This window comes from Sparus aurata, chromosome 6, assembly GCF_900880675.1.
Source record: "Sparus aurata chromosome 6, fSpaAur1.1, whole genome shotgun sequence".
Lineage (NCBI taxonomy): Eukaryota > Metazoa > Chordata > Actinopteri > Spariformes > Sparidae > Sparus > Sparus aurata.
In genome coordinates this window covers 26,477,597-26,505,254 of record NC_044192.1, presented here as the reverse complement: position 1 = coordinate 26,505,254, position 27,658 = coordinate 26,477,597, and the positions used below count along the sequence as shown (strand labels likewise).

At 44.6% G+C, this 27,658-nt stretch overlaps 1 protein-coding gene across 2 annotated transcripts; it reads right to left on the bottom strand.

Annotated features, from left to right (window-relative positions):
• Window positions 1–850: 850 nt before the first annotated feature.
• On the bottom strand, window positions 851–27,206 carry LOC115583507 (RNA-binding protein Musashi homolog 1-like). 2 transcript variants are annotated; one of them, XM_030420432.1, is made up of 14 exons: window positions 27,033–27,206; window positions 26,440–26,480; window positions 25,528–25,609; window positions 25,277–25,361; window positions 14,978–15,019; window positions 14,411–14,503; window positions 8,249–8,297; window positions 7,165–7,247; window positions 6,908–7,025; window positions 5,308–5,388; window positions 4,753–4,809; window positions 3,693–3,752; window positions 3,336–3,490; window positions 851–3,243 (listed from the first exon to the last, which is right to left on the bottom strand). In XM_030420432.1, the coding sequence occupies exons 1-14, from the start codon at window positions 27,095–27,097 to the stop codon at window positions 3,202–3,204; spliced, it is 1,053 nt and encodes a 350-aa protein (XP_030276292.1). In that variant the 5' UTR covers window positions 27,098–27,206; the 3' UTR covers window positions 851–3,201. The 2 variants fall into 2 exon arrangements, with proteins under 2 accessions (XP_030276292.1, XP_030276293.1); XM_030420433.1 differs by having other exon boundaries at window positions 3,336–3,469.
• Between the last annotated feature and the right edge of the window lie 452 nt (window positions 27,207–27,658).

Sequence of the window (27,658 nt, the reverse complement as noted above, 5' to 3'; positions counted from 1 at the left end):
TATTAAACAGTGAAGGACGGGAAAAAAACGAAAAAAGCATAACCGGTCTTATTCAGGGAGGTAAATCTGAAGTTTGATAGGTGAAAAGCTAAAATGACCTTCAAGATATAGTTGTAAAAACAAAGAATGTCTCCAAATCTTAAAGTCGCAGGCTTCAGAGGCTCGTGGGCGCTGTGAAAAATGACTTAAGGTCAGGACTGGGGCCACGACCAGGGTGGACCAAACAATGGAGGAGGGGGTCACCATGTAACTCTCACAAGTTTCCTTTGTGTTTTATTGCATCTCTAAACTTCTCTGGTGGCAACTTTTTGTTTAAAGAAACAATAACATGGTGAAGACTGGTCTAGTCTATTCATGAGCTGTTTTTCTGACCAATCATCTGTGTTGGTGGTCTCCGGCCACACACAAAAAGCAACACACTGAACGCCGAGCTGCACAAAATTATTAACAAGCACTTTTCTGCCATACTTGAGTTATTTTTTTGCTCAAGCGCAGCTATGACCAGGCAGTAGTTTTAACTGTGAATTCAAAGATACATGTGGTATGACTCAATTTTGCATTCAAATTGTTTCAGCCTTAAGTTCCACCTGCACCGGGCGGTCGCTGCTGAGGTCAGAATAGTTTAGTTCAAAGATAAAGTCAAATTCTTGCTTCACAGCTTTGCATAAAAACCACCATACGTGCGCTGCGTGTTTGGTACACTGCAGCACTTGTTTGCATAGGTAAAGTCTGCTGGATACTTCCACTCGTTTTTGCCCAATTGAGACGTGTTCAAATCTCAACTGGTGTGACCCCGACGTGCCTGCATTGACCCTCAGCTGTGAAATAAAGAAAAACAATCACGACAGAATGCTTTAGAATAATTTATTAGGATTTTAAAATTGAAATTATCAGAAAAATAAAACAAGGAAAAAAAGAAAAGCATTGCTGTAAAGCTTGGCGGGGGACAGCCCAAATCTTTAACTTTAACTGAGCTCGTGTAGAGCTTCAAGCTCCATCCAAAGCATTGGCCCTTTTCCTTACATCAACACAATAAAAGACATCAGTAAAATCAAATATACAAGGGGAACAAGATCTCAAAACAGAAAAATATAGTTTCTTTTTTTTTTTTTTCTGAAAATAAGTCTTAATGCCGCAGAATTATCCACACGTCGTCTGCTATTACCAATAATAGTACTATTTTCATTTGTAAGGTAAAAAATAACTTATTGCTTTATTGTAAGTTAAAAAGTTACAGTGTTGGTGTCCAGCAGTAGTTTTATGTCGTGTCCCAGGCGGTCCGACAGAGGAGCTACCGGCTGGGTCAGGAAGTTTTTTTCTGCTGTGCTTAAACATCAAACAGGCTGCAGCAAGAAGGCTGAACAAACAGGCTTCTTGTTTCTGCGAAACGTTGAATTTGTTCCAGCTTTTTTAGACTTCTCCTGCCAGCCAGTGTCGTATGTACTGAGGTCCTGAATCAGAGCCGACTGGGAGCGAGACCCTGTTCCATTTCTGGTTCCCTGCCCAAAACCCCCCTCTGTTCACCACTACACGGAGCAGCAACTGTATATAAACAATAATATTCCAGGTTCCAGAGGAGCCCGATTTTATCCAACCTAAATATGAAATGGGAGGGAGGCAGGGTGGAGGAGCAGATGAGCCAAAATAGAACAGGGCGATCTTTTTTTTTTTTTTTTCAGTACCAAAAACACAGGCAATCGAAATGCTCCTTCGTTTGCCGAAAGTAGTTCCATATTACACCTTGATGTATGCGTACAAACACTCACTCACACACACTCAGACGCAATCACATGCACCTTCAATAGTGATAAGAGGACAGAACATGATTGTGATGTTTTTCTACAATTGCTTCTCTGAGAATGTCCTTCATTTTGTTTTCACGGCGGAGAACACCGCGTAAAAGAACGTTTAAAAAAAGAAAAAAACAATAAACAAAAACAAAAACAAAAAAAAACATTAAGAAGTGAATCGCGCCAAAAAATATATATAATATTTTCAAAAAAGATGAAGTCAAGTCAACCCCCCGACCCCGCGAACCCCTGATTTCTCCTGTTTTAAGGTTGTGATTCTTCCGTAGTCCATCGTCTCAAATCTGACCTGGTTTTTTTTTTTCGCGAAGATGCGAGAAATCTGGTTCGTTGTGGTGTTAGAATCGTAGAGTCAAAGTTGCTTTTTCAAGAAGCAAGGTGACGACTTCGTAACAAAACTGTTTAACTGAACGAGTACGCCAGACGAACTCCTGGAAGTTTTATTTCTCGACAGCTCTGCGCTGAAAAGCATCGCCGGAGCGGACTGGACAGCAACGTACACATATACCATATGCATACGGATCAAAGTAGTGAGATGACCACACATAGTAGTAGATGACATCCAGTCAAATTGCTGTTAACCCTTTCCAAACCAACCAATGACATGCCAGCCGGTTCAGTAACCCCTCCACCCCCCCCACAACCCAACGATTATGTACAATATCTTACAGGAAGACATAAAAACATTGCTTTAAAACCAATTACAGAATAAAATACCTTACAGATTATCATTATTATGTCAATATTAATAACAATATTACAAAGGTTTTGTTTTTAAAGACTACCAAAATATACATTTTAGCTTTTTTTCGTGTTTTCCGTGATGCTCGAGTTAAAAAACGGACTTTGTTGTGTTTGTTCTTCCTTAGTTAAAAATGGTTTTCGGACAAAGACCCATCTCGCACGGCTTTTTCTCTCTCTGTTCACATCAGTAACAGCTTTGAAGGATTTCATGATGAAACGACATATCACATTGAAATAAAATAATAATAATAATAATAAAAAAAAACTCAAAATAGTCCTCTGTGTCTTTGTCAAAGATGACAAGTGTTTCCTCAGAGATTTTTTTTTGTTTTTCGCAGTTTTCTTGTCTCAGCTTCAAAAGAGAAATAAAGGATAACGGATGGAGGAGGGGGGGGATCTAGTTATTAGACTACATGAGGACAAAAAAGGAGAAGACGGGGACGTTATGTTTGAAGTGAGATTAGTACAGCAAAACAGAGTTCAGGATTTAAAAAGATATTCAGTCGGTGGGTGGAGCCACAGGGAGCCAGGAGAGCCCGGTGGAGCCTGTGGCCGGCCAATCAGGTTTGTGCCATCAGTGGGCAGCCAGCATTTCGATTGGCTCGTCAGCAGAGGAGAAGCCCTCCCGTCTTCAGTGACCTGAGCTGTCTCAGTGGTAGCCATTAGTGAACGCAGTAGCAATCAGAGGACCCTGAGGACACAAGAGAGGACACACTTTCTGTTAGCTCTCTGGATAATATGTGCATCCATGCATGCAATCAAGTATGTGCGTGTGTGACCTACCCCTAGACCGTGGCCGAACCCTGTGCTAGGGGCGGGGCTAGCGGCGCTGATGTAGCTGCTGACTCCTGAGTCCTGATTGGCTGCAGCATACAGGTCAGCCATTGGTCCAGGGCTGCTAGTTCCCAGGAAACCAGCTGTGCGTGAAGGGGTGGAGCCTGTGAGACAGGCGGGGAGACGAGTCAGCTTCAACACTCGAGGGCCTCACACACACACACACACAAACACTAACACACACATACACACACACACACATCTAAAAATATTCCTTTATTTGTACACGCAGGACATTGTTCACACATTCTACCTCAGGCAAGCATACAAATACGAAAACACAGTCCTTATCTCACACACACATACCTCTAACTACTGCTGCTGCTGCGGCTGCCGCCATTGGTCCATATGCAGTCAGGGGAATGGCTGAGGGTTACAAACATGGCGTCATTGTGGATCGCTCTCATATCAGACCACAAGCAACAATCCACAGCTCAGTGTCAGCTGACCTGACATCTGCTCAAACACCTGCCATCCGATCTAAATCCAACTGGTGGAAGGTGCAAAATACAAAACCAAATGTATCGGTGATATAACATCTAATAAAATCTGAATTTAGACTAAAATACTGCTCATGGTAAAAATGTGGAGGATGACGACTCCATGTAAAGATGCAGGTACAACTCGGCGCCACTAGATGGCAGCGTAGACAGAGCGGCAGGAGCTGCTTGTAGATGTGTCCACAAAACAGCCTGAGGCTATAAATAGCTCTTAAATAGGGAGTTGGGAGAAATACTTGAAAATAGGGAGAGCATTAGTCCTTAAGTCTAACATTTCTACACCACATTTCTGGTTCAAGAGTAATTCACAAAGCCTTTTTTTAAGCGCTAACTCTGAGAGAATTTAGAGGGAAGTCAGTAAAAACCTGCTCACAATAACGCACTGCTAATTCTATTTAACTTGCAATTTTTCTGTTTAATTTAATTTCTAACAAGTTCTCTCGGTTGCTTTGCGAATATCTCTATGACGAAACTTTGCTAGCAGTTTTAGCGCCACTCAGGAGGACTGCTGACGGCAAGATGAGGCACTTTGTTAATACAGCCACAGGATTCACAGACAGAAAGGCTCATTGTAAATTTAAAGGATTATTCGTGGGGTAACAGGACCACACACTCTCTAAAGACGCATTTTCACATCAACATTTGACTGGAATACCTGCAGGTAGATACAGAGCTTGTTGTAATTGTAATTGCTTTCCCCAGTTTTACAACCACACTCAAATGCTCCCTTGTTCCGGTAAACTACCTGACTGTTCTCATCAAACGAATAGTCAGGTTACATTTAGGGAAACGTGCTTTCTTGCCAGCAGTTTCACTCACTGCTGCCGAACAGTTATTATTTGTTCTCTCGGCGAGGAGACACTGACCTGCCAGCTCAGGGGGGTGGGATGATGTCAGGAGGGGGGTCCTCTCTAAATGGAATTCTAGAAACAGAGAAGGTCAAGAGAGAGCGCTTTGTAAGTACAGTCACCATCCACCGGCCACAGTACAAAGCCACGTACACAGAGACATTTAGCTGCGGCAGAAGGCTAGCGTGGAAGTCAAAAAAATCTACTGTGGGGACAGGCAGGAAGGTCGGAGCAGAGGAAAAGGAGGGGCGATACGGGCAAATGAAAGGGGGTTACATAAGCAGATAAATAAACACAGAAGAATATAAAGGGAACACAGGCAAATAATAGACGAGACGTGAGGAGGTATTTTAGAGAGGGGCGAGGTTTTGAGAAGACATTTTAGAAACACAATCTTAACTCTACATGCCACAGCCACTCTGCTCAAATCAAGAATGAGGGTGTATATGTGTGTTTGTGCTCTTGTAGTTTGTATACATTTCATGACCCCATCTAAATCATTTACATGCTACAGCCTGAGCCCCTTTCACCATTCTTCTAACCCCTCTAACGGCGAGATGCACATGGACTTACCTGGGAACTGGTAAGTGTAACCAGGAGCAATGCCGGAGTAGCTGCGGCTGGTGTAGGTAGTAGTCTGGAAGCCCGGGTAGCCTGTTAGAAAGAGAAGATAATCATCAGTTTAGTTCACTTGGCTGAATAAAGATGTGAAACTTTATGAGCGTTTCAGCAGGTTGATTAAAATGTGCAAACCACAGAGGCACCAAAAACCAAACAGCTAAAAAGCTATGTTTATTAATCAGTTAGTCCATCAAAAGAAGCTTATCAATTAATCATTACAGTCATTTTCATGCAAGAAAGTCACAAATCTGCGCTTTTGGACTGTCGGTTGGACAGAAGAAGCAATCTGAAGACGTCGTTCTGGTAAATTGTGACAACTACTTTCTAATCATTTGCCTGCTGGAAAGGTTCTTATCTGACCAATCTCCACTCAGGCACTTCCATCTGCTCTGATGCAGCCAGTATGCAAAGTATTCAAAATATGTGATGTCACATCTTGTCGTATTTCCAACAGATCAGGAACTGGTCCCACTACAGAGGCAGCAGCACTTAATTTCAATGTCATTATGACGTCCTCTCCTCCTTGTGGCTTTTATGAAGTAGAAAACAACTGATGTCGGCCACACCTGGTCTGTGGCACAAAGGGGTTGTATAATACCTATGAAGAGGCTAACTCTGTAACTGTTTTGCGAAAGAATGAATTAACATAATAATCATTATATCATATATAATATGACTGTTTTGGGCGTTTACATCATACACAATGAATATATATTGCTCTGTATTTCTTCAAGGGTCTGGTTCTTCATGGAGTAATTACATATAGACCAGGCCTAATGAGTCATCAACCACCACCAGTGAGACTACAGTACAGTAAAACTCAAGTGTCCAGTAGAGGGAGCCAAACGCCCATAAATGGCACATGCAGCTCTCAGTTTGTTTTCTCAATGAGAGATTTTACTCCAGTGTGTAAAACTGTATCGCCCTTCAGCCTGTGACCTCTAAATTTATGATACATCAGAGCCTCATTCGCTGGATGTTTGCAAGTGAGAATCAGCTCAGGGAGTAATATCAACCAAATTAACGCACCGGCTGTAGTTCCAGGAAACAGGATTATTTTGTCTTTAATATTTCATGGGTGAAGTCAAGAAATATTTCATGTAAGGGGCGATGGAAGACGCCGTTCACATGGTGTGGGCTTGGTTTTACATTGCAGCAAAAGATAAAGAGCACTAAACTGCACTAGACTAAGATGAAATGAAATCTAAAGGTGGAGTTGGTGACAGATATTCAGTTTCTGTATATAAACGTGTCGTCACTGAGCCTCATTCAAAAGGTTTCTGATAGTGAGAGATATTGTTAGACGTAGATCATTCTTCTCAGAAATAACTCTTCTTCTCTCATTTATACATGTGAAAATACGCTTAACCTAAAATATTTCCGATAAAACTGTCATTAGAGTCAGTGTTTGTGTACAACAACACCCACTGCTTGTGGAGTAAACCCTTAAAGAGACACCTCAGTGGCTGCTAGATTAGGCATGTGTATATGTACATACACTGCATTCATGCATGTTTCTGGTGAAGTGCATATGTTTGGTTCTGGATCTTACCCAGCATGCCGATTCCCAGCATGAAGGCGTCCATTCCGTAAGGCATCACTCTGGAGCGGCCCCTGGCTGAGCCTGTCGGCGTCATCACCTCCTTGGGCTGGGCTTTCTTACACTCGACCTGAGACACACGAGGCCAGTGTTCATTAGCAAGTTGAGGAAAAAACAGCTACACAGCACGATTATGTGACATCAACCGAACATACATTGGAGATTTACTCCTTAAAGGAGTTTAACTTCTGTTATCGTGACACGCGTACCATTTTGTTGTTGATCTCATGGAAGTGGATCTCGCACACTTTTTCCACCACGTCTTCATTCTCAAAGGTAACAAAGCCAAAACCTGGAAGACACACAAACAGACTCTTTTTTCCAACACTTGACATCCCTGATTGTGACCATGTTTTTGCCATGTCTGATTGTTTGTCGGTTGGTTTGTCGGCAGGATCACACAAAAACTACTGAACGGATTTCCGCGAACACTGGACAGAGAATGGATCTCAGAGTAGACCCCTTTCAATTTTGATTCGGATAAAGAGACAGAGAGTCTGTTAGAATATAATGCATGGATCTGGATTAAAAAAAAAGAAAAGCTATGAAGTAGCTTGAAGTAGCTTGTATCTTTAAGAGAATACAATGTGAAGCGAATAAAGGGCACTGTTGGCCCTTGGCCTTTATACGCATTCAAGGTAATTGCTCTGCTGAATGCCAATTTAGTTACATACTGCGCTACCGCTCAGTGACGAAGACATGTAGCTCTCGTCAGTTGCACTGATAAAAAAAAAATGTTGTAAAAACACTGAATTTTCAGTTCTTTTTCGAACAGAGTATTTTCCAAAACATGTTCCCGATTCAACATCCCAGAAACTTTGAAAAACAGGTCACCTACGAGTGGATACAACACGACCACCACCAGCCATTTCTAACACAAGGAGCTGCCGACGTCAGGCTCGCCTGTCAATCAGCTGTTGGCATCCCGGAGCAGCGGCTCTGGGGTGTGGTTCACCGAAACGCTGCGCCCAGATTTACTGTCTTCTACTACCAATTATCACATCCAATCTCTCCCTCTCCGCCCTCATCCTTTCCCTCTCCCTCTTCCTCTCACTTGTCTCATTAAGTTACATCCTGGCCTGTAACCACCTGACCCTGTATCACGACCCTCAGCGGGCGCTGCACTTCTAACGAGCTGAGAGAGGACAGAGATAGATGATAGAGGGAGCGGTGGAGACACAAAAGAGTGTGATATCCCCCCCCCCCTTTACACTTATGAGAACGTGTTTGTAGGTGTATGTCGACACATGTTGACAGGACGTGCGTGTGTGTATCATGACTCTGGTTACATACCTCTGTGTCTGTTGGTTGTTTTGTCGAACATTAGCATGGCATCGTCGACCTGTGAGAACAAAGCAAAGAGTGGATGAGCTTGGACATACACACACACACACACACACACACACACACACACACACACACATCATTACACAGTATGGGGTGCCATTGTCCCTCTTTAGCATTGGAGTAAGAGGGGAAAACAGATGGAGAGGGCGGAGGGGAGAGAGGGAGGGAGGGGTTGACAGGTGACGAAGGAGAAAAGAAAAAGAAAAGCATGAGAGGGGGAGAAAGAAAGAGAGTGATGGGGAAGGCAGAGAGGGAGGGAGGGAGGGAGAGGGTGGACGCTGTGTAAAAATAAAATGAAATGCAATCTATCAAGGTGAAAAAGAAGTGAACGCTTCCCGTTCGCGAGGCGCTGGAGGAAAATTCTTTCCCATTCTTTGCTCTGTCTGTCTTTCTCCCGAGTTCTCACAAACTACTCTCTCGCTCTCTTTTCTTTCCCCTTTCATTCGTTCACCCTCGCTGTCTTTCTTTCCCCTCTCCACAAAGTTTACTATTCCCATGGAGACCCTGTAAAGAATTTCAATTAGAAGAACTTGCACCCCCCCCCCCTCCCCACACACACACACACACACACACACACACCCCTCCTCGACTAATTTCAATGAATAGAATGGAGAGACAGGGAGAAAAAGAGAGGGAGAGTTAGCATGTGACAGAAGAGGAGAGAAAGGGAAACAGTGACGAATAATGGGGGTGATAGAGAAACAAAGTTTTGACGGAGGATAGAAATTCTGTCAACCAACGTTTCGGAGCGGAGAGGGTAGAACAAAGTGAGCTGGGGTCTTTGTCAACACGCTCTCCTTTTATTCTCCCTTTTTTTTTTTCAACTTTCCTTTTTGCACTCACTCCACTGCCCTATTCATATTCCTCCTCCTCCGCCTCCTCCTCCCCCTCCCCCTTTTCACCCTCTATCCTCCCTCCCTCCCCTCTCTCACTTGTCCTTCACTGGCAGGAAAGTTAGCAGCTTCGGCTCGAGCTCTGACGGCATGAGGAGAGGGCAGCCGAGGCCCCGGATCACTGTGGAAATGTAGTGTTTTCTGTCCTTTACCTGCAAAAGCCGCCGTGGCAGCATTCGCAAAGAAAAAATCTGCGACACGGCCTTCCCCTCATCACATGGAGACACATGTGCATTATGACTACATGGCTATTTTCATGAGGCAGCGAGCACTGAAACCCAAACCAGTGTAACACGAGTGGCGGAGGCCTCTGGATGACAGGGCCAATCCGATTTCTAACCTTTACCTCAGATGAAAAACACCTCCAGAGCGTCTTCTGCTCTGATTGAGATCACGCCTGTGCCCCTCAAAGCGGCAGATTGTCAGATTTTCCCTCCCCAATGATGAATAAAGATAGGATCAAGGTTGCTTCCACCACCTCCCTGACCCTTTCAGCTCTCATCCTTATCAACATATAGCTCACACACACACACACACACACACACACACACGCACACACTGAGCACCCCCTCCTCTTTCTGTCCTTCATTCAGTTTTTACACCCCCCTCCTCCTCCTCCTCCTCCTCCTCCCACCTCCTCTCCTCTCCCCTCATGCCTGCCTTCCACCCTTCCGGTCGTCCAAACTCAATGACACAGCAGAGAGCGCCAGGGAACAGGACAGTAAGTAGACAGCTGCAAGCCAACATGTTATCATAAGAGTAGAGTTACACGCACAGCTAGCCCTCCTGTTAGCATTAGCGACGTCTATTCTGGAAGAGATGACCCGGTGGTTAGCATTACCAGGCCCGAGGAGCTGCTCTGAAGCCAGATTTGAAGCCAGGAAGGAGATAATATTCTCTGCTAATATGGCTCATCTAATTGTCCTCCGTTGGAACACAATGGTGTGCTGACTTGAGGAGTATTCTGTCACGTGTGTGAGCTTATGCTGTGGTCGCACACCAGCCCCCTTGCCCTTGCCAAAACCAATAAGAAGACGATCTCCGATGTCCACTGCCCAGGGTGCTGTAAGACAATCTGATTGGATAGCTGTGGGGGTCTGAGATTGGCTTAGCAGCGGCTCAGTTGTTAACCAGTCCGCACGCACGCAGAGAGTGGAGAAAAGTTAAGGTCATTTTCTCATGAAGTTCTGACATTCGCCAAAACAAGGGGGTCGCCCGAGATCACGCGCAGCTTTTTTTTTTTTCACCGAGTGCAGCGACGAAAATATCCAGTTTTAAGTGAAGCGTGCAGCTATTGTCTGATGAACAAGCGTTTGCTGACAAGTCCATTACACTATTTGCCAGATTATGAAAGGTGGCATTCACATTTTTTTCCCCTTCTGTCTCCTCACATCTCCCTCTTTCATTCTCTCCTCCCTCTCCGGCCATCTCTCTCTAAACAGGCCAGCAGACAAAGTGTTCAGTCAAGCCTCCTAATCGCCAGCTCACATGGGTGAGTGGAGTCCCAACTTTTCCCGTCTGCCCCGTCCGTGCTGCATTTTTCATCTTATCCACTCCTTCCTCTGCTCGGGCCTGTTCTCTCTTTTGATTTCCAGAGGAGTTTAAAAGGAGGAGGGGTTCGGCTGGTTAGTTTTTCATGTACGGTAGTTTTAAGAGTGCAGTGCAGCGAGAGGGGGATAAAAAGCGTGAAAACAGGGATTTCACGTGGATTAAACGTAATTGACTGTATGACAGAAATGCCTGAAATTCCAATTATCAAATTACCTAAATGCAACACATTTCCCCGCTTGACAAAAAAAAAAAGAAAAAAAGAAGGGAGGTTTCTCTCAGCTCTCCACCAGGTTGAGGGGGATTACAAAACCTCCACCTCAGGATTCAGACTCACACAAACATGGCTGCTGTGGTCTTTGTGGGCCTGGGGCACATTTAGCACTGGGAGCTCAGATTTGGTCAAACCGCACATTAACATCTGCCTTTGACTCCTCGGTTTGCTCCAAAACACCTGACGTGTCAACTGAGCCCCCATTTCAGTCGGCTCTAATGAAGTTTGTATAGGTGTGCTTTCAGAGGCGCGCGCCAAAAAAATAAACAACAGCATGTATCAAAGAGCTGCAGAAAATGCATAGTGCATTCTGTGTTTTCCTTTTGCGAGGCGGTGCCACAGTATGAAAATAAACAGGACACCGAGTCCTACTCCATCCTAACCTGCACCTTGTAACCAGGCTCGGATAATAAACAAGAAATACCTCCCGCTCAGCAGGAATGCACTGTGGGATTGGCGCTATCCTTGATACAGCTTTGGTCTCACGTGTCCAAACAGTCCAAATATTCCCTCATCCTGCGGAGGGAGTGTTGTCTTAGATATGAGTGTCTGTGATCACCAGGGAGAACTGATTCGGCACAGGGCTGCCATTTTATAAAGCACAGTCAGGAGGAAGCGTGACACATGTCACAACATGCACCTTACAGCGAGCCGAACTGTGTGGTGGTCACACACGTAATCCACCGGGATCCGGGGGAACCAGAATTAGAAGGCGTCATTTTAAATTTGAACTAGCAGCACCTAAGATATGGTAATAGCCCGAACATGAGTCAGAGGCCAACTGAGAGGAAACGCAGCCAGACATCAGGCAGAAGGAGGTTCGTGCTGTTAATTTCTTCCAACCCATTAGGCCGACATCCTGAAGCCATGTTCATTTTCAGACTCTTTTCCTGATCACCGACGGCAGAAACACACACTTAATGTTTGTGACAACTGGATCACTGGCTGTGAGTCTTACAGTCTTACAGTGCAAATGTATGCAAGCTCGCCTCCCTTCTGCAGCGATGTCACACTTTCATGCGCGCACACACACACACACACACACACTTATACACACACCCCTCTTTCCATTCATGCAAATGCACACTTCTTACACATTTTTTTTTTTAAAGGAAACAAAAAACACTGGATTACAGTGGGACAATGGGCGAAAGCAGGTCACCACGGCAACAAGCTGAGAGGGACTGGAGCAGGGTGTGTGTATGTGGGATGGGAGGGGAGTTGGTGTCTGAGGTACTGGTTTTGGGTAAGGTGGAGGAGGGAGGGGGGCTGTTACAGGAGCAGCTGTTGCATTTGATTAGTTAATACTGAGGAGCCTGAACTCTACTCAAACACACTCCCAAATCCCCCCCCCCCAAAGTGGTAGTTAGCTAAAAAGTAACCAAACATTTCACGCATGGTGGATTCTTTGATACATTTATGGCCCATCAGATAGCTGTTTTTCCCTTTCACAGTCACTTTTCCTCCTCACCATCTCAGCATTCCTCCTTTTCTCTGCCCTTCAACCCTTCCGAGTTCCCCTCCCTCTCACTCCATGGGGGGTTGCTTCTTCCCTTTCAGTCCCCCACCATCTCCCTCTCCTCCCCCCCTCCCCTCGCTGTGTTTTTTTTTTTTTTGTCCTCCCTCTCCCCAGCCACTCATCTGTCTCCACAGCATGTGTTTGCCTTTCACCAAATTTCATTCAAAGGAGCAGAGCAGGACAAAATGTAGCAGGCCAAAAAACACTAAGATGCGATTGGAAAAGAGCAAAACAGCTAACAAAAGGGGATAAACTAACAAACTAACACTGTGGCTGGCAGAGCGGGCCGTCAATGACCACACAGCATCTTCTTTCTCTTTCTTCTTGTTCTTCCCTTCACTTCTCACAACTCCTTTGCGGAAAGTTTTTGCACTTTGTGAACATTTTGTCGCGCCTCAAATGAAACGAAGCAGGGAAAGGAGGGAAACAAGAGACGGAAAACAAGCTGAAGCTGAAAGATGTCAAAGGGATATGGCCAGCAGATTAATATAATCTATCAAAGGCACAGAGTCCATTAGAGCAGTGGTTCCCATCCAGAGGTAATTGTACCCCAGGGGGTACTTCTGCAGTTGCCGGGGGGTAAGTGGAAAGATTGCACAGTAGCTCAAGTAATTTGATAACATAGAAATCTTGATTTGATTTAAAATATATGTCCACATATTGAGACGGCTTTAACACCTGAACACCAAAAGTTGCAACCAAGTGTGTGACAACTAGCAAGTGTGCAGAGAAGCATAGAGAAACAGCTGACATTAGCTGAAATTAATAGATGAATAGTTATAAAGTTACCAATAAAACTCAAATAAAAAACTCTTTGGCATGTGCCAAATGACTGAATTAGCTAATAGCAATAGACACAGATGTTGAAACAGATAGCTTAAAGTGATGCTGAACTTAATGGTTAAATAGTTAAGTGGTGGCTGAAAAAGTTAGCTGAAATTTAATGGATGCTTGGTTGAATTAGCTATAACTAAAATGGCTGAAATAGTGCACGCTAGCTTAAAGTAATGTATTACATAGATAGCATAGCATGATATAGATAACCAGTTGAAATAGTTAACTAATGGATAGGTTAAATAACATAGCCAAGACCGATGGATACACAGTTGAAATAGTTCGCTAAAAGTAATGACTGAACAGTTGGAATCGTTATCTTATCGCCAACGAATAAAATAGTTAGGAGCAGGCCAAATGGATAAACAGTTCATGTGTGTAGCTAATAAACATTTAGCTAAAAGTAGGCACTAAACAGTTGAAACAGCAAACGTTAGCTAATGGACAACTTGTTGAAATAGCTAATAATTAATGAACTGTGTGATTGTTAGCGAAAAGACAAACCGAAACAGCTAATAGCAACGGACAAACTACTGAAATAGCTAATAGTAATTGATGAACTGTTGAAATAGTTAGCTAAAAGTTCTTCATATGCTTTTGAAATAGTTAGCTAAAAGTTCTTCATATGCTTTTGAAATAGTTAGCTAAAGGATAAAACACAGCTGAAATAGAAAGCTTCATCTAAAAAGTTAATGGTCTTGTCTGCTAGCTTCTTCCACTCAAACAGGCGTACTATCACAAATGTAAACTGAACCAAACTGACCCGATTAACAGGTTAATCAGATATATTGTTGTAAGATACACTATGACATCAATTGTTACAACATTATTAGTTAAATGATCCTGTCTGAGCCTAATTCAATGTGAGCAAATATGTACTGTGATTCTGGCCGGCTGGTGGTGAAGGGTTAAGTTTATCTGACCAGGCTGTTGGTCCGACACAAAAGATTGGGAACCACTGCACTAGAGAATCTGACTGACAGAAGCTGATCACGGGGTCCGGTGGACACAAATAGATGCCAGATTTGTGTATAGTTTACCTTTCCAAACTGGTCGAAGTAATGCTTCACATCTTCAATGGTGGTATTGACTGACAGTCCTCCGACAAAGATCTTCTTTGTCCTGGTCACCAGCTAGAAACACAGCACAAGAAGAAGGCATCGTTTACCACTAATCACATTAGGGAAGGGGGTAGATGCCAGCTGATAAGAGACCTGTGTTTGTTGGTGTTTATCTAATCTCAGAGCTTTTCTGAAAGCCCTTATGAGCGTTCAACCGATTTCCCTTCAGTCGAGAGTTTGCTACATTTAGGGCTCGGAGGTGTGTGCATGCATACAGGTGACTGCTGTGCATAGGTATTCACGGATGTGTGTGCCAGGAAATAAATGAGTGTGTGCGTGCATGTGTAAGATGCTGGCTGCTGACGGGTGGGGGGTTGGGTGGGGTCAGGGAACAGGGTCACGGTGTCAAGATGGACAAGTGGATTGCCGCTCCTCTTTGGTCACTGCCTGACTCTAATCCCAGCCAACCAGGGCTGAGTGATGAGAGGCGACAGATGACATCATCACTACGCCTCCCTTCTGTTAACCCCTTCAGGGTGCACTCACCTTAGGCTGAGCCCGGCGGGGAAACGCCACCTTCGGGTCGATCTGTAGGGGAGAAACGAGTTGAGATGAGTTTTAAAGCGGTAACAGTAGAGGAAGACATTACTCTTCTTGAAATGGGGTACACATTTAAAGACATCCTACTGTGGATTTGATTGAAGTTGTGATGAACTGTGCAAATGGTGACAGGCTGTCGGTACTTTATCACTGATGTTTAGAGGATTCTATTAGAAGTGAGCTTTTGTTGAAGCCTGCTTTGCTTCTCATTGTGTGGAGACTCAGACCAAAACGTTGCAAGTCTAAAAATAATACATTTTTCCCCTCCTTGCCTTAAATCGGCTCTGTGGAACCTCTGTGTTGTGTAAGTTTAGGTTAGCGGACTCCATTTTTAAAAAAAAACATCAGCCACGGTTGCTCTCTGTTAGCATGGTGGAGAGAGGAACTAAGACAAGGCTTAAGGACAATGAGAAAAATGACTTCAGTTAAATTACTAAAAATCCAACCCAAGCCCTTCACAGAGAAGTCCAGCAGCATCAAATAACTTAAACAAATCGTCCACAGGCTTCAATAGGCAACCGAGAGAGATAGGGAGGGTCTCATTTTTCACGTTATGTTACATTCTCCTCACAAACGATCAAAAAAAGCTTTGGTAGTACAGAATGTTACCTTGAGCCCCTTTAATCAAGTGCAAAATGTGGGAAAGTATTGATGTGGTAACCCTTTCCTTAATCACAGACCGGGCTTTAACAAAGGTGCTGAAGTGGAATTAAATCATAGAAGGATATATTTCCTATTTTCTATGTTACATGGTAACAAATATATTTCTTAGATTTGCAACGCCAATCACAGCTTATGCGCAGATTTTATACATAATCATGTTTTATAGCTGGGGTCTCCCAACAAAAGTGAGTTCTTAAAATGACCAAAATCACGCTTGTAAGAAACATGACTGGAATAAATCAAAGTAATAAAGTATCAATTTGGTAAAACAATGTCAAACATGTATTTTGGGAGCACTTTAGGGTTAAGGTTATGGCTCCTTCTCTTCCGAGACTGGGAGGCAGACCTCTTCTTGCACAGAACACCCACCTTTAAAATCCCCTCCCTTCCTCCAGCTTAAGTTTCTTTGAGCAAAGACACCAAATCTCTACCATGTCCGGATATGTAGTTCAGCAGCTGATCCTGTGCTTGTGTAAACTGAATTTCACTCTGGGCACCAATGAATTATAACACTGTTAACCAACTAGAATACGTTACAACACAGAAGCCTCTAAGTCTGAACCAATCTGAGGGCCTGCAAGTCCAAAAATAGAGCGTATGCTAATCTGCGCGTATGTATAGTAGACCCTTGTTTATGCAAGCCCCAAAAAATCCAAACACACCGGCCAAACAAACAGGCGGCAGGGAACAAAATACACAGTGAGACGTGAATATGTACATTTACAAACTGACACAACTAAATGCATCTCAGCTACAAAACTAGACGGAGCAGGACAGTCAGGAATCTAAAATGAGCATTTAATATTCTGAATACATTTCAGATGGATATATATTTTCTTAAATCTCACAAATCCAGACAACCTCCATTTTGGATTAGCCAGATTTGACTGCATCCATATTTCTCCCAAGTGGAATGTCTCAGCAGTGGTCAAGGTTACAGATAAAATTAGAAGCAAATGAGTTTTGAATGAGCTGGCCTTTAATAATGCTAAATATGCAAAGCCTGGCCTGGCATTTTAAATTTGCGAGGAATCTCGTGTTATTCTCACTCAAGCCAACGAGAGAGATGATTTTAGGTCACAGGACCTTGTAGTGTATTATGGTCTTAGACTTCCATCTTTGTTCTAGTAATTGGATGTGTGAAGCGAAACCCCTTGTGTCTCACACGGCCGCTATCAGAGGTATTGAATTGATATTGGCTACTAAAGGGAGCCTATCAAATGGCCAGGAATAAGCACTTATCATGTGAGTAATACACACAATACAGGGCAGGGTGTTCATCCAATATTCAAGCAATCCTTTCATCTCTTTCCTGTGATAATGCCCTGCTTCTGATGACAAATCTACAGACGAAAATATCCCACGAGGACCTTTAAGAACCTCCGCTTTAACACTGCTTCGAGAGCACGGCGCTGTGTAACTAAGATGCAGCTGCAGCGTCCTTGGAAAGGATTGCAGAAGGACTTTGCACCTTGAAGTGGGACACAAAGACGAGGAGAGCCATGTCACCTCCAGCTGGTCTGAGCACAAAAGACAAAGGTGACAAGGACACGCAAAGCCACCGGCGACTATCGGCAACAGCAGTGCGCCAACAGAGCGCGCTCACAAACAATGACAACACAGCATTTCTTACCGGAACTGTGCTTAATGTTACATTACAGATACGTGGCTTTATACAGTAGGGTTACCAACAGTGTACCAGCTGATGAGAGCGGAAGACACAAATGCTGTAGATGTAGTCATCTCAACATACTACATGTCTGACTGTTTGAATCTTTGCATCTGTACTACTGAAAAACTCCTGTATTCCTGTTGTCCATGTATTTGATGAGAAAAAAATCCAACAAGCGAGGAAACATAATAAAACGGAGAGCTGCAGTGACCTCTGAAGCAGAACACAATGACAGACCCACAATAGCAGACCACCACAACAGGCAGTAATGTACACAGTCATGAGGGAAAATAAAATCATAACGCGATTATTTTTACGATATGATTCAGTGGGAATGATCATTTTTGCATCCCCATTTTCATTTTCACTGAAAAGAATCTATTATGATGATGTGTGTTTGTTGGGGTCTGAAACGAACAAACACGTTTTCCTACATCTGGAGAACAAGATTAGTGGGTCAGGGCATCTCTGCAGCGCTACAGTACTTCATTATAACGCTGTTTTTTCACACATTTTACGTTTATCAAAAGAAAAATGCTGCTTCTGCGATTTGGATATTGCACTTGAGACGCGCAGCCCCGTGAATCATAACATATTATTCTGTGCTACGTTTTCTCATACATTTTTCCGAAGACTTTACAAAATCTGGTGTGAAGTGGTAGAAACATTCAGGCAACATGTCCGCTGTTTCCTCCTAACTGAAAGTGGTGAGAGGTAAACGGCCTCTCGTGTTCAGGTCGGCCCACCTGCCCTTAACTGCTTTAGTAAGACTGGAGGGCAGGTGCTGCCCCGAGGCCATTATGTGGCAGAGACACAGACCAGGAGCTGACAATGACAGCGGTCACAAACCAGCTCTCACATCTGACAAAAGGCTGCAGTCACGTACAGTGCGTACAGAATATGAGCTGGTCTGTAAAATATTCTCAAAAAGAATATCTACGAGCGGAAAAACAAACGTCCAACAGGCTTTCCATTAATTAAACAGCATGTGGTGATTTTGAAAATCAGTCTTTGTAAGATCCATTTCCTCTTCGGCTCTGCTGGAAACACTGGCATTTTTTTAAATGAGGTCTGAGCAATCAGAAAATGTGGAATATATCACAAGATCAAGAAACACTATCATGAAATTCAATTGAAATACTGTTTTTTTTTTTACTGGGCGCTTCATTCTTTGGCTTACTGAGAAAATTAACACCACCTGACAAATCAAGATGTGTCATCCACTTGATCCTAAAATCGCGTTAAATGTCGGTGTAATCGGAGAGTTTACAGTGAAGCACACCTGGGCTGTGCGATATGACGATATACACCGTGTGACAATACAAAACACTGTGCTCTACCGTTTATATTGTGTCGCAAATTACACTCTTTACTGCATTTTTTTCTGTCATTTGGACGATTCTCTGCGCTCTTCCGCACAGCACGGGGTGCGGGCAGGAGATTTGCATGAAGGCAACACGAAAGACACTGAACCTGACACAGAACAGGACAACTCCAAACAGGAATCTTACAAGCAAAGACAAAAGAAGCAGCTCGTACCTAAAAGAGGAGCTACCTCTAAAACGGAGCAGAAAACAGTACTTTGAGAGTTATGTGGCGAACTGGTTTGTATTTTTTTATATAAATTTTTTTAAATATATATTTTGTTTTTACACTTAATTGGATCATATTTCTAGAGTCAAAGGTTAAAAAAAAAAAGAGTAATCGCCTTTCATTTGTCAATGATATACTTTAAAGGTGCATTATTTAGTTGGGGGAAGAAATTTGAATCAGAAGAGAAAAATTCATTCATTTGCTGATTTCCCACTACTAAACAAACTACATAAACAAAATCTCTTCATTTCCATGTTTGAGAAAACTGAATAAACAAAATGGCCCATCGTCAAAACGACAGAGTGCCCCTTTAAAGTGTAAAGAAGTACGCTTTTTCAGTGTAGTCGATTTGTATACTATATAAATATGACTATTTATTCATGGAATCAACAGAACATGTGCTAATGTATCGTTATGTGCATATGAAACTACCTATATCATGATTTTGTCATACTGCACAGTCCCAACAGTAGACAGTACAGAAAAGTGGGGTTACAAATATACAAGTTGGTGTATATCATCATTATCCCGCCCATAATTCACATACTGTCAAAACATCACTATATCAAGAGCTCTGAAAAAAAAACAGCCTAAAAATACAGAAGGTTACCAACTAGACTAGGTTAGGCCTAATGCAATATCTGTAGTAGTGCTACTACGGCTACATTCATGCCATGCTGTTAAAAAATCATTCCACTTCAGCGAAATAACAGAATATATCTAACATGTAATTTCTACATCTGGCTGTACTCAGAGGAAGGCTGTAATAAATGAAAAACTAAAGCATCTATCAGACTGGCGGATTAGCCTCGAGGAAGACAGATAGGCCACAAAGCAAAAGTAAAATGACTTAGCCAGGTCACCGTTTTGCAACACTCAGAAATAACTCTTCAGAGGCTTGACATTAAGAAGTGGCTCTGCGATGTAGCAGTCCCAATCAGCAGCCTCGAACAGTGCTGGAAATGTAACGTCTCGGGGAGGGAGAAAAAAAGTTTGCTCTTCCAAGACTGACACAGAAGAGTTATGACCGAGTGTTCGTGAAATGGTCTGACTAACATCCTGCTTCATGACATCCAACCTCCGCTCAATATCTATGTAGCATAGTGACGGCAGAGCCTACGATATGATTTAGGTGGTTTAGCTTTTGAAAGACTAGACTAATCTACGACCAATAGTCACCTCACGTGGCCCAGCGCTCCCACCAGTGTTACAAACTGGAAAACAAAAATAAAAAAAAGAGTAGAGCGTCAGATCAATAGATGGAGGGGTGAGAGTAAAGGGAGTGTGAAAATGAGAAAGCACAGGGAGAAAGAGGAGGCATTCATTTGGAAAACAGAGGCAGGCCCATGAGAAAGTGGGCCTGTCCAGTGTAGCGGTGCAAGCGGGGCCGTCCCAGCAGGCAGCCCCTCTGATTTCATTAATTAACAGGACAAAGAGTACAAAACAGATGGGCCCGTAGAGGAACTGGGGCTCCCGTGCTACCCCCACAGGCACACATACACTCACGAGCGCCATCAAACATAAACACCAACACATGTATACAAAGTGACACACATATACAGGCAAGGAAAGACATGAAATATTCACCCCGATCCACCTCAGCCAACAAGTGTATTCCCCGTCATGCATTTAGACATTAAGGCGCTGACACATTTTGGCCAACCTGCCAAGACATCCTTGCAACAAAATGGCAAACACCCACGCTGATAAAAAAAAAAAAAAGGCACCACAGGCTGCCCCATTATGCCAATATAATCAATATAAGCTAAACAAAAAGCTATAAACACAAGAGGAGACAAAAGGAGCTGGCATGTCAATGCATGCACACAGACTGAGAGGGAGAGACTTGGTTTGGGCTCAGGCCAGCAGGGTCAATCTGCACAGCTGAACAATGGCACAGTAATTAGTTAACGAAGCTCACTAATGAGGGACCCCCCCCCACCAAACCCAACCCAACACAACCCCACCCCTATCCCTGTTACCCCGCAAGGGCGCTTTGCCAGGCCGGGTGAGTGTGGTGGTAGTGGTAGAGGGGTGGGGTTGTGCACATGAAGCATGTGGAGAGAACCCTGGATCCACCTTCAGAGCAGGTCCAGGCTTTATCCCCGGATCTGAGGCCGCAGCGCACGGCCCTCGGAAGCCCAATCCAGTTTGTTTCCTTCAATCCGATTAGTTGCTTTTCAGATCTATACTAATTACAGCACGGGAGCTGGGCCTCCCTCTCTCTCTCTCTGTCTCTCTCTCTCTCTCCACCTTCTCCAACCCCCACCCCCCACCCCCCTGCTCTCCAGTTTTGTCCACGTCAGCATTTACAGCTAATCTCCAGTCAGGAGCGAGGAGCTACAGTGCTAGCATCTCCACTCTCCGTTTACCAGGTGTTAGTTAGACCAGTGGGCACGGCAGACTGTGGTGTCAGTGGTCCACAGAGGCTGCTGCTGACATGTGTTGTTGGAGAGCGGCTACATTAGCACCTCGATGATGACTACGACTGCACAATCACAGGCGGTCGAGCAATTACCGCCTACTACAACAGACTTGAAAAGGGCATACCTGTTTAATTTGCGTAAAAAAGCAAAAAGGAAAGGAGAATCTTCCGTACATTCCTCACTTCTGCCATTCCCTTTATCTTCATCTTTTAAAGGTGCAGTATGAAGTTTTATAGAAGAACTCTTTAATTAGAAGAGAAAGATCTTCACTGGCTGATTTTTTTTAAAAGCCTAAACAAACTACATAAAGGAACTATCTTTGTTTTCATGACCGAATAACATGAATAAACAAATTGACCTTAAAGGCCAACACAATTTCATACTGTTTCACAGAACTGCCATCTTTCTAGCTTCAAACGGTGTCCCGGGGACCTTTTTTCCTCTGTGGACAGCTCGTTTATTCAGTTTAATACAGAGTTTCTATTTTTGCCCCAATATCGTAAACATTAAAGTTCTGAGTTTGAATTTCTTCTCCAAAAACTACATACTGCCCCCTTTTAAGTCATGATATGTGTTGTGTTACACCTTTGAGGGTCATTTTGGGATACGACCCTTAAAAACACAACACGTAATCACACAGCACCCCTGCATACACAAATCCTTAGCACTCACTGATGAACTATGAATAGGGCTAAAGAAACAAGTGTATTTCTCATAAGACCAGCAAAAATACACAATAATCTGTCACTTATTCACCTGATTTCGTGATGCAAATTTGTGTTGACAAACCTGATGTCATACTCGACATAAATGACCCTTTGTGTCATCTGAAAACTCGAATAACTAACACACCAAAATCTAAAATCGCCCCGCACGAATCCAAGCGAATAATAGGCGGTTTCGGAGAATCTCTGGCCTCATCTCTCCTTCTTCTTCTTCTTCTTCCCGTAACTGGTTCCAGTAAAGGATCTCTCCGCGAAAACAAATACCAGTTGTGCCCTTCTTCTCTGTCCAGGGAAACACAACAGCACGCCACTGCCCTCGGGCCAAACTCGGCCCCGACAGGAAATCTAACCTCCAACCAAAACAACAACCTCAACAGAGCTCCCTCTAAAAACAACAGACAACTCTCCCATTTGCTGCATTTACATTTACAGCCACACAGGTACTGACAGTATTCAGTCGGTGGCTTTTTTTGCTTATCTACGGGTGGATGAAACAATGCAGAACATGATAGAACTGTAAATGTTTAATACCACGTGTAACCAGCAGTGTGGACCTTGCACCAGTTCATGTAGCTCCCTTCTCACACTGTGTGACCTCACCCAGCACCCTGTTGCTCTCTTACATCCCTTTCATTCACCTTCCCCGTCTTCCTGCTTCAGGCCTTGTCGCGTCACAAACCCGAGGCTCAGCATAAAAAGGGGGGAAAAAAATCAGAGTGTTGAATATTCTTCCTCATTCCAGGAGGAGGAATGTCTTTTCTCACATCTCATGCCGATCAAACAATGGTTATTCTCCTCTAAACGTGGAGAGAGGGAGTGGAGAAGAGGCCAGGTGTGAGACAACACAAGAATAAATGAATAGCAGAAATAATTCAAAGGTGTGGGAAACGTTGGACAGAGGCTGTTACCATAATGCTTCGCTAGAATATAGGGCTCCAACTAACCTTTCTTGTCCTTAGCACAATAGATCGATTCATCATTTAGTATAAAATGTCTTTAGATGACTTCTTTTGTCCTACCAACCGCCCAAAACCCACAGAAAAATATTTTTTTAACATAAATAAAGTAAAGCAGCAAATTCTCACATTTAAGAAGCGGGAACCAGCTAATGTTTGACATATTTTTGTGTAAAAAAATGAAACACAACAAACAGCAAGTCATTTTTCTTTCTGTTGATTGATCCATTAATGATTGCACCTCTGCTAGTTATCAAAATACTCAGTCCAAGACTGCAGAATTTGACCCATGGTTGGCTTAAAGCTACTGTCGAATCAATAATCATTTACAACCCCCAAAATGGGAAACTGTGTTACCTAACACAGTGGTTGGAGCTCCTGCTGCACAACGTTCGCTCATTTTGTGTGAGTGATATTCTATGTATCGTTGTGAAATTAGGCTGTAAGCAACAACTAAAATCACAGTCAAAGTCGCTGTTGTCTTTAGCGACACGGCCCTCACAAACCTGAGAGGTTTTTGCAAACACACGTGGAAGGAAAAAAACAATCCCGGGCTCCTGTTTCCAAAATGGAACGACAAAATGGCAACCATACCCGTGTTTAAACCGCCTGGTTGGATAAATGGCACCACGGCGCGCTTCCCCTGCAGACTGCTGCCACAACAACCTGAGCAACCAAAGCTGCATTTGAGTGGGGCATTATAATTATTATTGTTTAGCCTTGTGCTGTATTTTGGTTTATAATAGGGCAACGCCTAACCCCGCCACCAGTGGCCTGCCAGGCTGAGCTTCCAAAAGCTTCTGCCTCCAAAATAATGTTCACGACACACACACACACACACACACACACACACGGTCTGCTTCTCAAAGGCTCCGGCTGTACCTAGTTTTAATAGGTAATATGACTCACCAAGTAACACTTTACAGTTTCTAAGAACTCACACTCAAGCTAAGTGAAAAAAATTGACAGATTACCAGCAGTGGTACTTATTTTGTAATAACAATTAAAGTGACTGTGCAGAAGGCTGCAACACAAGACACACAAACCAAGTGTAAAGGTCTGCCATGACGCAACATTATCTGTGTGTGTTAGGGCTCTGCTACCCAACCGAGCCGGGTGTCTTGAGTTAATGCAAAATAGCCGAGAAGTTGTTATGGAGACATAAATCCCATCAGGCTGTGCAAGTTACAGGACTGTCTCCTGTGGCCGGCGTCCCCCCTGGCAACAGGCTTGCTCCAACAACTAACCAACTCTACCTTTCTCCACCCCTGGGCTCGGCTGCCTTTCTGTGCCACCGATTTTCACTCTCAAATGATCCTATTGTGCGGGCACGCACGCGTGTGTGTGTGTGTGTGTGGGGAGGCCTATGTATGCATGCATGTGTGGTTAGGAAAGGCCAGAAACTGACGAAGACACACCCAGTCAGTTGGCCTTCTCTACGGTCGATCTACATGACCAAGACAGCAACATTCACACCTTCATAGACATTTAAATCTGACTCAGCAGCCTTGAATCCCAACCAAAAAGGCCGAGCCGCGGGGAGCCCGTGCAGCTGAACGCGGGCCTAACGTGAGCCCTGGCCTCTATTTGGTGACTGATTTGTCCCAATTACCCACACTTGAAATTTCATGTGTCGGCAGTGTAGGAGGGGAAATCACAGAGAGACCCCCTGATCGCAGTAGTTTTAAAAACAAACCACAGCATCAATATTTAAATTCAGACTCATTTGGACCTCACAGGCTTCCTCCCCCCCCACCACCCCTGACACCAATTTGGGAACCACTTCTACAACTGTTTCCTCCCCTCAAACTTTTTTCTCTCTCTCTCTCCCTCCTCTGCTGCCATTAGAGAAAGGGTGCAGTTATTTTCTATGAAGAGCAAACTTGCGAGCCCTCTGCATAAACCCTTTGAGAGGTTTTTTTTTTTTTTTTGCAAGGGGCTCCTACCCCATTCAGGTCCCCAGGTAACCATGGCAATGAAGACCAAGAAAGAACGCTTTCATGTTGGCGCCCTGAACCGGGATTTGGAGGGGGAAATGAGCAGAGAGGAGGAGGAGGAGGAGGAGGGCAACACTCCCCAACCTTACAAGCCATACGGTTGGAGGCACAAAAAAAAAAAAAAAAGCACTGAAGGGGGGAAAAACATGCGACACAGAATGAGAGAAGTTAACCCAAGACAAGTCAGTGGCAGGGTCCAGCTCCTCTACTCACCGTTTTGGAGTCCAGCTCGTGTCTGTTTTGCGCCAAAACCTTCTCCACGCCGGCTTGTTCTGCGTATGTTACAAACCCAAACCCCCTGAAAATAGAGAGGAGAACATATACAAGTTGTGTTAAACAAAAAAGAAAATAAGAATGCAAACTCACTTCACCTTAAAAACAAGTCTCATAAAGCGAAAAAAAAGCATGGCAGAGCGTGAGGCATCCAGTGATAGGACGGCGGAGCGCACACGCCTCCTTCTTACCTCGACCGCTTGGTAACGGGATCCCGCATCACCATACACTCCTTCACCTCGCCAAATTTACAGAAGTACTCCTTCAAGCCCTCTGCGGGAGACAGCAAGGGAATTGGGGGGGGGGGTTAAAACAGTGGTTAAACACATATCAAAGCAGAGGTGACTTTCCCTACAAGGCCCCGGCTGGTTGGTAAGGTAAGGTAAGGTAGGTGAGGAAGGTGATGTGCAAAGCTGGCAGTGGGCTGGTGAGAGACAATGGGGGTCGGGGCGGACCACGTTGTGTTTGTGTCCCTCCAGAGATCGTGCAACGGGGGGCTATCTGGCCATTCAGCATAATGGCCCATTAGGCCCTGCGGACCACAAACAAAGCTACACTGGGTGACGATCGCTGTTTTGACACAGCAGCCGAGGCAGCGGCGGCAGCGGGATAATAACACGGGGCCGTCGCACCAAGAACAAACTGTATTCACGCACCAGCCCCTGCGCTCTTCACATAAATGAATGGATTCATCGGAGCGCGACAATAAGGAGAAAAACAACGCGCACGAGCGCGGGCAATCGACGCGAGCCGAACTTGTGTGCCTCGACGCTCGATTATCGATGACTTTTGCTTTAAAATGCCCCTTTTTTTTCACTGTGCGCACAGAGAGGGAGAGAGAAAGAGGCAGACAAAGTCGCTGAACGTGCATGCGTTTCCCGTGTTAATCTCCCTGCGTCTCGGCAAGTCTAAATCCTAAGCGCTGATCCTTATTGAATAGGAGGCTTTGGTTGAACTATTTACAGTTTCGTCCCCCACACACACACCACCACCTTAACTTCAGGAAGCCTCGCGGGTTAACATGGCATATATTATGGAAACGGAGAGGGGGAAACAGGAGGCTTTCATTCAGACTTATTAAAGTAGCGTGCGGGACAGCTCACCTTGTGTTGTCTGCCAACTCAGACCCCCGATGAACATTTTGCTGAATGAGAGAAATACAAGCCGTAAATCACACAGAATAACATTGGGGAGAGAAAGAGAGGTGGGAGGGAGGGAGGGGGGTTAAATGAGAGGCGAAATCATGTGTAATATAGCATCAATAAAGTAAAGGAGAAAGCATCGGCCATGTTGCGAAGTCACCAATCGGCCAGTCGGGCCGTTATAATCCCCTAGAGGAGGGGGAGAGAAAAAAAAAGGAGAGGATTTTTCCAGATGATGGAGGGAGAAGTTGCGATGTGGCCTTCTGGAGGAAAAGCGAGATAAATAAACAAACAAGAGGGGGAGAAGGAGGAGGAGGGGGGAGAGAGAGAAAAACAGGCGGAAAGCAGCGGCGCGTCTGTGTCTCCTCTGCTGAGTGGATCCATCCCACACATACAGACACACACACACACACACACATACACACACACAGCGTGCTTGTCTTTTGTCTCGGCGCGGCTCCGCTCCCGCACTGAACTCAACTAAAGTCCAAGGTGAACTCAAACCGGGCCGAGAGGCGAGCGAAAAGGCAGGCGGCCGGGGCCGAGGCTGTTACCAGGGGTCGTGGGGGGAGTTGTCCGTGCCGGAGGACAGGCTGCTCTGGCTCCCTTCCGTATCCATTCTGCTCTCCGCTGGTATATTCCCGCACTGTGAGGCGAGGAGAGGCAGTGAAGCTCCACTGCTGCTGCTGCTGCTGCTCTCCAGACTCAGGGGCGGGCAGCCGAGGCAGGGAGGGAGGGGAGGAGAGGTGGGGGTGTGTGGGGGGGGGAGAGGTGGGGGTGGGGTGGTTGAAAAGGAGGAGGGGTAAGCGAGGAAGCGCACGCGCGCACACACACATGCATGCACACGCGCTCGCAGAGAAGCTCCGCCTCTACCTCGTTTTTCCCGTAGCCTACCCGGGCCTCGGACCTCCCTCCTCCCTGCCTGCTGCACGTTGCCTGCCTCTATTCATGCTGCCAGTGGCGCTCTCTCTGTAGTGTTTCCCCGCCGTTCTTGTCATTGGTTGATCACATCAGCATGGCCCATTAAAGCGTTTTGAATGTTTGGAGATCTACAGAGGGCTTGCTTTTTATATTCTATCACTCTCTCTCTCTCTCTCTTTTCCTCTCTCTCTCTCTCTCTCTCTCTCTCTAGACCAATATTGTAGTATCATATTGAGAACAGAGAAAGTATCTAGAAATA

What these genes read in the sequence shown, in the direction of transcription:
- LOC115583507 (XM_030420432.1), bottom strand. Translation starts at nt 27,097, where the DNA reads ATGGATACGGAAGGGAGCCAGAGCAGCCTGTCCTCCGGCACGGACAAC. An exon ending in ACGAGCTGGACTCCAAAACG is followed by an intron (nt 15,020 to 25,276) that starts GTGAGTAGAGGA and finishes TCTCCCCTACAG; the next exon opens with ATCGACCCGAAGGTGGCGTT. An exon ending in CCCGCCGGGCTCAGCCTAAG is followed by an intron (nt 14,504 to 14,977) that starts GTGAGTGCACCC and finishes CTGTGTTTCTAG; the next exon opens with CTGGTGACCAGGACAAAGAA.